This window comes from Varanus komodoensis, unplaced genomic scaffold (assembly GCF_004798865.1).
Source record: "Varanus komodoensis strain SLA01 unplaced genomic scaffold, ASM479886v1 scaffold91, whole genome shotgun sequence".
Taxonomy (NCBI): Eukaryota; Metazoa; Chordata; class Lepidosauria; order Squamata; family Varanidae; genus Varanus; species Varanus komodoensis.
In genome coordinates, this window is record NW_025336610.1 from 813,931 (window position 1) to 827,176 (window position 13,246).

The 13,246-nt window shown below is 57.1% G+C and overlaps 1 protein-coding gene across 2 annotated transcripts in view; it reads right to left on the bottom strand.

Annotated features, from left to right (window-relative positions):
- Positions 1-13,246, bottom strand: part of CLPB (caseinolytic mitochondrial matrix peptidase chaperone subunit B) — a 79,447-nt gene that overhangs the window by 33,090 nt on the left and 33,111 nt on the right. For both annotated transcript variants that reach the window (XM_044418585.1, XM_044418586.1), the window contains exon 6: positions 5,842-5,939. In XM_044418585.1, coding sequence (XP_044274520.1) covers positions 5,842-5,939 — 98 coding nt within the window. The remainder of the gene's footprint in view (positions 1-5,841; positions 5,940-13,246) is intronic.

Here is a 13,246-nt window from a genome sequence, read left to right on the forward strand (position 1 = left end):
CCGGGAGGGCCCCCGTGCATGCTCTCCCGCAGCCTCTGGCTGGCCACCAGCAGAGACAGAATTCCAGACAAGGTGGGCTGACCAATGGTCTTGTCCAGCATGGCCAGTCCTCCTCTTCAGCGGTGTAACCCACGCCAGCACTGGGCGTGAAAACGGCGGAAGCACGCCAGGCTTCTCCAGTGTGAAACCAACAGCGACACCCGTTCGAGGTTCTGCGGGCATTTTCGTGTCATGGCAGCAAACGTTTAAAGAAGCAGTAGCGCCCTATCCCGTTCCGGCTGCAGTGGCCCTTCTCTGGCGTGACGGCAGCCCCACATCAGCCCCGATGTTTCGGTGTGGAGCGAGAGCCTCCTCGCCAGTCCCCACGGAGTGCCACTCGCGGGACTGACTGCTGAGCGCTGACGGTCCCCCCGCCCCAGGCACAGCGTGTATCACCGGCCTCAAATACTCTAGCCCCATCCACGTCTTTCTAAATATATGGGCCAATTCTTTCTTCTCCAGCCTTTCTTTTTTACATTTTGCAAAGAGAGAAATAGATAAAACAGCTCAGTCGTGATATATATTATCGGATAATACTGACGGAAAGGAGGAGGGAGCTGCTGAAAAGCTCAAGAGTGGGTCTGCCTCAGTGAGAAAAGGGCCCTTGTCGCCCCTGACTCTTCTGACGCGCCCGAAATAAGCAAACACTGAATTTTTAGGAAGCAGGAAGAATTTCTCTGGAACAGCAAGAACTCAGCCACTGAAGCCAACACGAGAACCCTTGCAAGATGTGCAACCAAGCATGCCAGCAACCAGCACACCTGTGGCACGACGGAATCCTGCGCACACTTACTCGGCAGCGGGACCCAGAGTTCCAAAAACCCTGAATCGCAGGCCCAACCCTCCCTCCCAGCTCCCCTCAGCCTAGAAAAGAGCAGCTAAGCTGGGTCCCCCCCCCCCAAAAAAATTAAAGGCTTACTTCTTGCTGCTGTCCACCGAGGCTGAGAGGCTGCTCGAGGGAAGACAACCCTCACCTGGGTGCTGCATACAAAGCGACTTCTTTGGAGAGACCTCATGGAGAAAACCAGTTGCAGGCAGCAGACCCTTGGAGGAAGCCTCCCAGTGACCCCAGCAAATGGAGGCAGCTCATGCGCTCGGTGAGCCCATCGCGCATGAAGGCCATCCCCAGCACCTGTGAGCCCCGGAGCAAATCGGCAGCTTGCGCAAATCAGCCCATCAAGACACCACATTTTGCACTAACGGAAGCTGCCAGCCTCTTCCAAGGAAGCTTCACATCGAATGCATTCCAGGAGGAAAGGAAAGCGAGGCAGGAAAAGTGGCGACCCCACTTCCTATTCTCCGGGAAGAGGCACAGTCAGGACACCTGGTGTGAAAGTGCCCTCCTGGATCTGGGGGTACACCCAGCCCTGAGCCCACGCTTCGGGGAGAGTGCGGTGCATCAGGCACTGGTGCCCCCACCTTCCCGACATCGACTACTTCATTCTGCCCCCCTCTGGGTGCAGATGGCTCGCCCTCCTCCAGTCCAAGGAAGCCACCCAGCAGGTGCTCAGGGGTGCCAGCGGGGCACTCAGACTCATCAGAACGGAGGGATGAGCGGTTCTTTTCCGGAGAGCAATGACAACGAACCCCAAAGGGAAGCAGCATCTCCCCCTGCGGCGTCAGAGAAGCCTTAAGCAGTGTGGTGACCCGAGGGCACCTTGGGTGACTCTGCAGGGCGTGTGCCGGGGGACTAAGGGGACACCACCCACAACAATTTTCCAGGGGCGCCCGGAAGGGAAAGTATTCTGCAAAGAAAAAACAGTGGCTTTTTGCTGAGCATCACATCCCGAGCTGGAACATGCTGGAATGGGCAGGCCCCAAGGCTCCATGCTGCTCTGGCTCTTCAGCGAGCCCTCAAGCAGGCGCGACCCGGCACCCAGGGACGACTGCGTGACTGATTGCACCGGTCCTGCAAACCGGCCAAGAGGGGGCGCAAAAGGGGGGGCACAAAGCACACCTACTTGCCACTCCTGCTCACCACCCTAAAAACTGAGCTGAAGCGGCTGCAGTGCATCACCAGCACCCAGGCACACCTGGAAGGGATCTGCCCCTTCCCACGCCACAAACAGCACCACAGAAATGGGCTGGTACTTCTCCAAATGACAGGACGGACGGACGGACGGACAGAAGGAAGGAGCTGTCGCCATTTCTGCTCTATGAAGGGCACAGATGGTCTGGGGGGGGCACCGTGCAAGAGCAGGGCACTCATCTTTACATGCGAAGGGTCCCAGGTGCCGTCTGCAGCACCTCTGGCTGGGGCCAGAAGAACTCCTGGTCTGGCACCCTGGGGTGCCACTTCTAAATGCGCGCAGACAGGCCTGAATTAGAGGGACGAGGGGGTTTGGTGCAAAGGCTGGGGCCGGGCTCTCTGACCAAGACGCCAGCTCTACTGGAGAGTTGGAGAATGATGCTTTGCCAGTTCTGCCGGGAGGCCTCACCTTGAGATAGCCAGAGCGATCACCTTCTTCGGCCAGGTAACTGTGCTCTATGCTGTTTATTGCTCACCAGTGACCTGGCAACCCTCCCAGTCACAGCTCCGTTTACGGGAACATTTGTGGGGGGGGCGGGGGGAGCACCACTGCCTTTTGCAAAGAATCTGGGATGCAGAGAACACAGGCTCCTCTAACCTTGTTGAAAAGAGATAAAATTTCAGAGAAATTTCTGCAGCCTTTGCCACTAGCGCTGAAGACTGTTCCTTAGAGGAGCATCTGCCATTCAGGTGATAACATCGTAAGCGATCGGACAAAGGGATCCCTCCCAGAAGGTCCTGATTCAAAGCGTCCTTGGTCTAACCAGGCTTTGCATGAAAACCGTCAGGTCCAAAGATGCAGCACGAAAGCCTCTGTGTGCAGGGCCAGAGCACCGGAGAGGCACCTGCTCCCAGCTGGCCAGGAAACTCGCTGGGTGCCTGGGCCAGCCTCGCAGCCTCTCTCACCGTGGAGAGAGTGTGGAGAGGAGGCGGCCCTGCTAACCCACCCTGGGTTCCTTGCAAGGGGAAGGACGGCAGGGTAAGAACGTGCTGCGGGTGCTGCCAGCTGCTGGCCCCAGGCTGGGGAGGCTTCCGCCTCAATAGCCATTTCGGTCCTCAAGGCGCCCGCCGAAGGTTCTTGGCGACGGTTGCGTCCACCGACCAGCAGGCTATTTCCACCGGGAGGGAACATTCACAAGCACACCTGCAATTCCGACCAACATGCAGACGGTCAAGCCAGGCTGCGGCAAGTGTCCAGTTGTCCTGCTGGTGAGAGCGTGGGCACTCTGCAGGCTCCAGCGTGAGCGGCCAGGCAGAGGGCACAGCTCAGGCAGAGCACCTGGGACAGGAGGCGGGCCAGGGAGGACGGAGGGTTTGGCTCAGGATAAGCTTCCCATGCTCCCAAGGCACTGCGGCTACACGCGTCCTCGGAGCCATGCACAGGCAAGAAGGTTAAGGGAGGCACTGGGAAGGCCTGAGCTACGGAAATATTCTGCGGCGCTCGGACCACCCTCTGACACCCTGCGAGACACCCTGATTCAGTAACAAGCCTCACTGCACCCTGCAAAAGACTGAGGGAAGAGCCACTTGCGGCTGTGCTCTGCTCCCCTTAAGGGCTTTCCCTCCTGACCAGAAGAATTCTTTTCCTGTTGGAGGAAAGGGATGCAGCTCCCGGACTCAAGTCAGAAGAGACGCCAACAGGGCCTCCGCAAAAAGCCTCACGACAAGGAGAGCCTGCCTGAGACCGTCTTGCCTTTTCTGCAGCTGCCCAGACTCGGTCTCGGGGTGGCATAAAAGGCCTTGCTACCCTGGCAGCAGCTCCGCTCCAGGGAAAGCTGTGCTGTGGGGGCCATGAGTGGACTGCAGACTGACACAGGTGCTGAAAAGGCGTTCCACCTGTCCATCGCATTCCCGTGCCCTCCTGGGCCAGGCCGCAAGCTGGCCAGAGGCTTCCGGCTGGTGGCAAGGGCGAAGGACCCCAGGGGAGGGGAGGGGGGGGGAGGGGAGGGGAGGGGAAAGGTGCCGGCATCTCACAGGTCTTCTGTGCTCAAGAACCGTACCTCTCACGGTTAAAGCCAGTACTTTTTGTAGTTAACACAGCTGATCATGAGAGCGAGAGCGAGCAGGAGACCCTTTCTTGAAATAAATCAAACCCATCTATGAACAGCCCTTGTTGTTCTGTCACCAGCATATGTAAATAAAACTGATGGGCTATGTCTACTCTGCTAATAGCCCCACCAATTCATTCTCCAGCAGTGATTAAAATGGGCAATAAATTCTAAAAGAGTCTCTGGGCGAGGTGGGGAGCAGGATTGGCCACCTTTCTGCCACTGCCACCGTGTCCCCTTCAGCGGTATATTCATCACTGAGCGGCGCAGCACGCTGCGGCACCCCGTGAGAAGTTTTATGCACACACAGGGTGCCGTTCCCTTCAGCGACACCTCTCTATGCGCCAATCTGCGCATCTCTCCTCTCCTCTCCGCATTCTCCAAAGGGCTTGTCCAGGAAAGCTGAAGTGGCTTCTCATTTGTGAGGAAAAGGGTAGCCCTGCCTGATGGAGGAGGACTCCCGAGACCCATTAGACTTACCAAGACATCCTCACTCCCCTTTCCTCGTAGAGATTTAGAAGTGCCACTCCTGACATTTCCTTTATAAAAACCTGAAACGGAGGCAACAACTCATTCTAAACAGTCTCTATCCCTCAGTGGCTGAGGGCTGCCACATGCTCAGCAGGCTTCCCACAGAGGATCGCCGCTTTCCTGGAAAGGGGAGGCTCCTGAACCATGCGCCCCGAGTGGCGCCAAGCACGGCAGAGGAGCCATGGCCCGGGCAGCCCAGCAGCACGTCTGCAAAGATGCAGGCATGGGTGCTCTCTCTAGCTTCAGCTTCAGAATTTTGCAGGAAAGGGTAACAGCTGGCAGGAAAGGGCAGGGAAGGGAAGGGCCATTGCTGAGTGGTCCCGTCTCCAGAAGACCACAGAAGGCCAGGCGTTCTGCAATCTGCCCAAGATGCACGGCGATGGCTGCGGGTCCTTTATGCTGGGATGCGCAACGCGCGGCTGCCACCCCCACGCTCCACGAACAGCCACTGGAGTTTAAAGTATCTGGACTCCCCCCCCACACGCTCTGTGGCCTGCTGGGTGGGGACTGCAGGGCCAGATGCCTCCCGGCCCTCTTGCAGCCACCGACACCTGCTTTGCGCTGTGGCGTGAACGCCCTCCTCGTTCCCTCCTTCGCCCGCAACACGCGATCGTACGCCGACCGGCCAAGAGCAGGCACACTGGCTCCACGCAGGCTCAGCGCACACATTCCACCAGAGCAGCCGGCCAGGACACCCAGAGAACGTTGGCCACGGGGTGGCAGAAAAATGAAGTAAATAACAACAGACGTGGCCATGGGCACACCTATGACCAGAGCAGCAGGCTGGCCCCAACACTTGACCCCTGGGGTGCCTGAACCGCACGGAAGGGTCCCATACACATCTGAAGTGAAACCTGGATGGTTTCCAAATGCAGCTGGGTTCACATTTCCCTGTGCTGTTGTCTCCGGGCAGCAAACGTTGCTAGGAAAACCAAGCCTGCCTCTCCACATGCCAGAAGAGCTCTTGGGCATACCCTGAGGGCAACCTGAAGGGCCTCCTGGTGGGATTTGTTTACGCAGCAAAGGCCAACAGAAGCCATTCTCCAAATACGCTCAGGTGACCTGCGGGGCACTGGCAGTTTGCAACATATTCACTGAGGACATGGGCCTGGACTACTCCTCTGGCCTCTGCGGAGTCCAGCTCTAGGACTGAAGAGAGGGAAACTCGCAGAAGCTGGATCTTTCCGCCCTCACCTTTGCTGCAGCTGCTTTCAGGAGCTTCATGACTTCTCCCTCCCGGGCGTAGTCCATGGGCGTGTGCCCCATTTCATTTTTTTGCAGGGGGTTGGCACCTGAAAAAGAAGAAACGGAACTCAACCTGTGGGACAGGCATGGTAAGGCCTCGGAGCTATCTGGGCTACTCCTTAACCTTTGCTCCATGCGGGGCTCCGACCAGAAGAGACAATGCCACCAGAGGGGGCACGCATGGCTGTCAGAGGACACAACAAAAGGGAAATGTCAGCAGAACAATGGGCCATGGCGAGAAAAAGCTGCTGGAAGGCCCGGAGCCGAATGAGAGCAAGAGGCACCGAGCAACCCGTGGGCTGAGCGCGCCGAGCATGTTCCTGCAGCCTGCTGGTGGCTCCAGACGCCTCCAATAGCCCACATGATGTAGCATGAGGACAGGAAAAGGGTGTGTGTGTGTGTTGCACGGATCTTGCCCCACATCACCTCGCTTCCTCGGCCCCTTTGTTCACCCAAACCTGCCATCCAGCCTTCTCCCTCGCTCTTCTACACCCCAGGTTTCCCCTGGAGCTCCTCACAGGTGGACTGCTTTTCCTTTAGATCAGGAGTAAAATCTTTGTCGCCCGGGGATTCGTCCATCCTTTCATTACAGAGAAGCGTGGGGGGAGGGGATGTCCGCAGGCAAAACTTCCTAATAGAAAGCAAGTTTACTCAAAAGCAAATGGGGGAGGGAATGCCTAGCAACACCTCCAAAAAGTACCCAAACACCAAGCTTTGCCATGATGACTCCAGAGTACACACACACACACACACACACACACACACACACGTCTGCTGATTTGTATGTACTCATAAACACAGAAAAGAAAGGACCACACAGGAAAGTGTTGAGCGGCAGCACTTCTAAAAGGCTTCCTGCCTTTTTAGTTCCACTCAGAACCAAGCATGAGCATCACATCTGCTCACAGGGAAGCGAGCTTCTGCACTGGTCCTAGGAGGCGAGCAGGCGAGCGAGCGTGGGGCAGTGGTTCGGAGTGCGGGACGGGGATGCGCGAGATCTGGGTCCTGCTCCCCGCTCAGCCGTGGAGCTCACTGCGTGCCTCTGGGCTGGGCACGGACTCCCGGCCTAGCCTACCTTGCAGGGCTGTTGCTGTAAAGGTAAGACTGAAAGGAGGAGGAGAATGATGTAAGCTGCCCTGAGTTCCTCGGAAGGAAGGGAGGGAAGAAGGTGGGACAGAAAAATAATGAGCGAGTGAGCAAGCAACCAAAGCCTGCACGGGGCAAGGGCTCAGGAGGACGCAGGACGGACTCCCTCTGCAGCCGGCAAAAGCTCTGATCAGGGAAAGGCACTGGCCTCTGAGCCGCTGTGATGGGGGGGGGGGGGTAAAGGCTTTCCCCCAGGGTTGCTCGGCTGCATGGCGAACCCCCAAGTTTGAGGCCCACAGGCTGGTGGCTCCCCACCCTTGCTTTAAATATGCTCTTTGTCTCACTTCTACAAAAGTAATCAATACGCACCTTTCCTTTGGTTTCCCCTCTACATCTGTCTGGCTTTTTCTTTTTCCTATTCCAGGTTAATGATCGTATTGACTCCTTTCTCTTCCTGCACCGCTGCCCGGCCTGTTCAAAGTTTCCCGTTTCCGTACAAGCCCCTCCCCTTTTGTCAATTCTTTTCTTTTTCTTTTCAAGCTTGTGAGCCTCCTGGCAAGGAATTGAACTGAATTTCTGTTCGCCCTCTAGGGCACATTAAGCTGTTTATAACTGACACTGATGGTGAAGGACGTATGATCTGGTTTGGAAAACGGCAGCAGAGGCGCCGGGATGCATCCGCACATACCAGACCCCCGGCTGCAACGTGCAGGCGCACTCCGCACCGCGGCATGGAAGCGCCTCCTTGCGCCGCACCCGCGGCCACGACCGTCCGGGAGGGCCAAGGCACTCGTGCTCCCTTCGATACGTCCAGGAGGGCAAAGGAGAAGCCACCGCATTCCTTGCTCGCACTGAGAAGCGGGTGAGCAAACAAAGCGCCCCGCTTGCTACTTCTGAGCAGGACGATGGGATGCGCTGCGCTGCACACTGCTCAAGAATCAGCTGTGGGAGGCCGTGCAGTCCGTGCGCGCCCCTTCTCATGCCTGTGGCTTATTTACGACACAAGGCTGTGCAAGCTCAGACAGAAATAAGGCCCCCCCCCGTGCCTTCGGAAGGGTGGGCGTCCAGCTCATGCTGGCGAGGCGTGGGGCCAGGGGAGGGCTCTCTCGCAAAGGCCACAAACTAGGGGAGGGGGTGCAGATCCAGGCAGCGTCCCCCAGCTGCACACAGGAAGTCCCAGGCTGGATCTCCAGTGGCTGCAGTGAAGGAAGATCAGTCTGGCTCCGTAAAGTTTGCATCAAATTGGATGGACCAGACGGAAGGCCAGCCAACACCTTTCTCCCCTGAGAACCAGAAGAAACCACTGAGGGCTTGACAGAGCCACCCCTCCCGAGTGTAATGCGGCTCCGGATGCTCATGATCCCAAAGGTCTGGGGAAGCAGCAACAGGAGGTCTGGGGGTCACATGACTCCCAGTGGAGAATTATGATGCTGGCTGTGCATATGCTAAACCCGCAAACGGTCACAACACCGCCCACCTTGTCATTGTGCGTAAAATGCACGGAGCTGTCAGCACTGGCTCCTGCACTACCGTGACTCGAGAGAGCAAGCGAGCAGGCGACAGGGAGAGATTAGCCATTTCCAGAATCCCGCAGAAAGGAATCAGTATTTGCTCCCAGACTGAAAAATGTGCCCCATGAACATCCCACAGAGGCCTTTTCCGTGGCGAGCCCTTGTCCCGGCTGATCCAGGTATGACCGGAAGAGGTGAGATGCCACACTGCCTGCCCTGGCCACTCAGTGTCTCTTGAAGAGGCGGTGGCCCCCATGGAGCACAATTACTTCCCAGCTCGTTTGCCGCACATGGAACACAATTACTTCCCAGCTCGCTTGCCGCACATGGAACACAAGTACTTCCCAGCTCGTTTGCCGCACATGGAACACAAGTACTTCCCAGCTCGTTTGCCGCACACCCGCGTGCACCGATTCCGCGGAGCAGGAGGAAGTTCCCTCTGCCCCCACAGCATGGCATCCTCGAGGCCAACTCTGCCTTCTTCTTAGAAGGCCTAAATTTCCTGCTGTAGATCTATTAATAATGGCTAACCAATATTGGTCTAATCCCCCTGTTAATGGCTTTGACGACTTGACTAATTGCTGTAATAATTGATAGAACCAGACTCGTACAACCGGTCGATCTTCACCTCCAGTACCGACGACAATAAAATATTATGCTTTAATAAATAACTTGGTGTCAGGCGGCCGGCTGGCTGGCCGGTTGCCGAAGTGGCCACCGCTTTCCCTAAGTGCCCTGGCCTGACCTCGGGGCAGGGGCGGCCGGCCCGCTGGAGCCAGCCCTTCCGCACGCCCCACGGGCTCGGCCGGCGACTGTGGGCCTGCTGAGAGGGCCCCAACCTCTGCGCGTCGCGACGGGGGGCCATCTGTCACCTCCCACGGCTGTCTCTGGCCCGGAATCGACACCTGGGCAACGCCCGGGGCTGGCCAGGGCGGCCGCGCGTCGGCCTCCTGCTCCCAACTTTGCTCATATTAGCAGGCTCCGACTTGTAATACTTGATGAATAGCAGGCTGGCTCAGCCCCAGCCCCAGCCCCGCTGCAGCGGTGCAGAACCAGAGCAGCTGCGGAAGGTCACTCATTGGGGAAATATGTTTCTGTCGGTGGTATTGAAAAAAGTTTAGCAGAGTGACAGGTCTCAATTTTTCAAATTTTATTAACTCTATCCTCTTAATCATTTGTCTTGAATTCCTTCAGATTCTAGATAACTGTCAATACAGGGGCTCAGGGAGGGGATTACAGATGGGTATGACTTTGCCGGATGGCTTTGGTTAGTTAATAACTCTGGGGCTAGGAAAGTGGGGGAGGGGGAGAGGAAGAGGAAGAGGGAGGGATGGGGAGCACGTGCAGAAGAGAGTGTGGCCCCTCTGGGGGGCTCTGCTGGAACGCTCCTTGCCAGCCCCTACACAGAAACGAGGGCGGGCTCTGTGCCCACCCGTGCTATGAAGCAAGAAACAAAGCCAAGACCAGGCGGAAGGGCCATGCGGGCCTTAATGCAGCTTGTCCTGAACGGCAGCCGGCTGGACGCCTCCACGAGGGTCACTATCAGGGCACAAGGACATCACTAGCAGTCCCATCCGCCAGCCCCGCAGCTGAAGCTTTGCTCCGGGATCTGGGGTACACTATTCCTGAATGTGGGGGCCCTGCCTGGATTAGCTGCAACTTGGCGAAACCTCCTCCGACCTCTTCCCCAAGCCTCAGCCACATATTGCGGCAACACGACGTGTGGTGCAAGGCAGCCCTGCCCAGCCTGGTGTCCCAGAAGCGTCCGGCGACAACTCCCAGGACTCACTAGGGCAGCCCTCTCCAACCTGGTGGCCTTCAGAGACATCTGGACCGCAACACGCAGAATTCAGCAGGGCCACTGACTGGGAACCCTGGGTGCTGCGGGCCGGACGGGTCTGGAAGGGACAAGGCTGGGGAGGGCTGTGCCAGGGGACCCCAAGGACTGTAAGCCACACGGCTGGCAAGCGCTCATTGTCTGCAAGGAGCCAGGTCTCCCGTTTTATTGGCTGCTGCTTTTAAAGTGCTGTTTTCATTTTTATCTGCTCCAGTTTTTGACTGCTGTTACTTTTATTGCTGACTTTTCTGGCATACCTGTTTTCATTTTACACTTGTACATGAAAGCTACTTGCCACGTCGTGCCCTGCGTGGGAAGTCTGAGCACCTCTTTGGGGAGCTACAGGTGGCGGCAGCCCAGCCGCCCACCGAGCCCTGCCTCTCCCCCACTCACCTTCCTCCCGCCACCCTGGCTCAGGTGCTTTCCCACTCAGTGGGCAGAAACAGCCGGTGGCACCCTGTACAGACTCCCCTTATTACATACCAGCCCACTGCACCGGGACCACGGAAAGAGAATTCAAGCTGCGATCAAAAGTTTCCGCGTGGCCCTTCGGTTTTGCAAAGGAGGACCTCAGGAGCACCCAGTGAACAGATGCGCGTCGTGTAACGGGCTGAGCTGGGAGCCACACGGCCCCAGGTGCAGATCCTGCTTTGCCAGGAACTTGCCGAGCTCAAGCAAATCGCATTCCCGCTGGTGCGGCCTCTTGGCTACCTGCTACAGGCTGGCAGTAACACGGAGCTGCTCCCAAAGACTGCAGCGGCAGCACATGCATGAAGATCTCTGAACCCATCTCAGACCGCAATGAGATCGGAAGGGATGGCTCGGAACGCGGCAGCAAGCAGCACGGATCCTTATCGCTCCTTTGGGACGATCTGGGGCTTCACTCGCTCGCCTCTGTCCCACGGGAGCTACAGGCTGTCCTTCTCCTGGGTCCCCCTGGCCAGCCGCCCTAGGGCAAGGGTGGGCCAGATGTTTCGCCTCACAGTGCCCATCGGCCCCGGCCAGCCTGGCCAGCTGTGAGGCACAATGGGAGTTGCAGGCCGAAACATCTGGAGGTGCCCCCATCCGGCCGTGCATGTGGCCAGGCCTGTGAGGGAGGCGGTTTTGGTGGAGCCAGCCAGAACCACCGCCTGGGGCACGGAAACAGGAGCGGCCCTGCTCAAGGACGGCCACTGATGCAGCCACGGTGGCGCCAGGCCTGCCGTGCTCCTGGGTTTTGGGGCAGCGGCGCCCGGAAGCTGTGGGTGGGCCTGTGCCGTTCCAGCGCGTACGCGATCCCGCTGGTTCGTGCAGCTGCTCACGCGCTGCTTCCCAGCACCCCGATTCCAAACACACGGCCCTTCCTTGCCTGAAAGACGGCAGTACAAGTGAAGAACCGAAGCAGCAACCGCCTGGTCGGTTAGCAGGAACAGAGTTTTTTCTCCGGGAAGCCACCGCAGCTCTTTGCCAGTGTGCGCGCACGCACGCACGTGCGCGTGTGAAGTGCCTGCCACGGCCAGCACACCGTGTCTGGAGCACCAGAACGGCCCAGCGCTTGCCAGCAGGAAGCGCCCTTGCAGCAGCACGAGGAATGACACTGTGTCATCAGCCATCATCTCTGACAAGCTCCGACATCCTTATTGCTCTACATGGCTAGTTAAAGTAATAGGAAGAGACGCCTCTCCTCCTGAGCCTCACCGTGATTGAATTAACATGATCACCCTTTTTTCCAGTAAAATAAACGCGCTTCCAATATGGGGCGGCACAGATACTTCACGGGTAGCCTTTTCAAACGCAAGGAATCCCTCTCTCGTTGCCAACGGTCTGTGCTTTTAATCGTTTCCGGCAGTGCCGGCATGTTGCCTGGTTCAACTGGGGACAGTGGGTGTGATGTCCCTTCCAATATGGTCTTCCATCTTTCTTCAGAGGGGCCACATACTCTAAAACTGGCACAGAGAGACGGAGTCTTCTCTTCTGCCTAATCTGTTCCAGTTGCTCTTTTTATCTAAGTCTGACGATAGGAGCATTAATTATACACCGTAGAGAAACCTTCTGTAAAAGCAATTATTATAATTTATCTACCGCTTTAGAAATATGCAAAGCATTTTACAAATGCAATCTGTTGCAAGCTTTACAACCATCCTGTAAGGCAGGTCAGTATGAACAGGCATGAGCCTAAGGATGAGCAGAGAACACCTGCTGAACCGCGGTGTCGCTGCCACACGTGCGCGCCTCTGCAGTACTCGGAGAAAGGTGGTCAAAAACTGCCTGCAAGACTCTTTCTACCAGATCCACAGCCTTTTCACTAATGACTTGGATGAGGGAATGCAGAGAATGATTATCAGGTTTGCAGGTGACACAAAACTGGGTGGGATGGATGAGACCCTGGAAGAATGAAAGGCGGTTCAAGGAGATCTTGGCAGGTTAGAATGCCGGGCTAAAAGCAACGGAATGACCTTAAATAAGGACAAGTGCCAAGTTCTGCACCTAGGAAAGGGAACCAATGGCAGTGTCACAAGAAGGGAGATACCTGGCTAAGCGAGCGAGAAGGATCTTGGCACTGCTGTAGATCACAAGCTGAATGGGAGTCTGTGATGTGGCTACATAAAGGGCAGATGCTCTCACAGGCTGCATTCTCAGAAGTTCCAAATCCCATGAAATGCCGGTTCTCCTCGACTCAGCACTGGTTGTGCCTCTTCTGGAGTCCTGCATCCCGCTCCGGGCAGCACCGCTGAAGAAAGGTGCCGGCAAGCTGGGAAGGGTTCAGGGGAGGGCAGCAAGGATGATCCGGGGACCGGGAACCAAGCCCTCCGAGGCGAGATGGAAAGAACTGGGCATGTTGAGCCCGGAGGAGGGAAGACTGGGGGGGGACATGCTAGCACTCTTCCAGTCCTTGGAAAACCGGCACAAAGAGGAGGGCCGGGGTCTCTCCTTGATCATC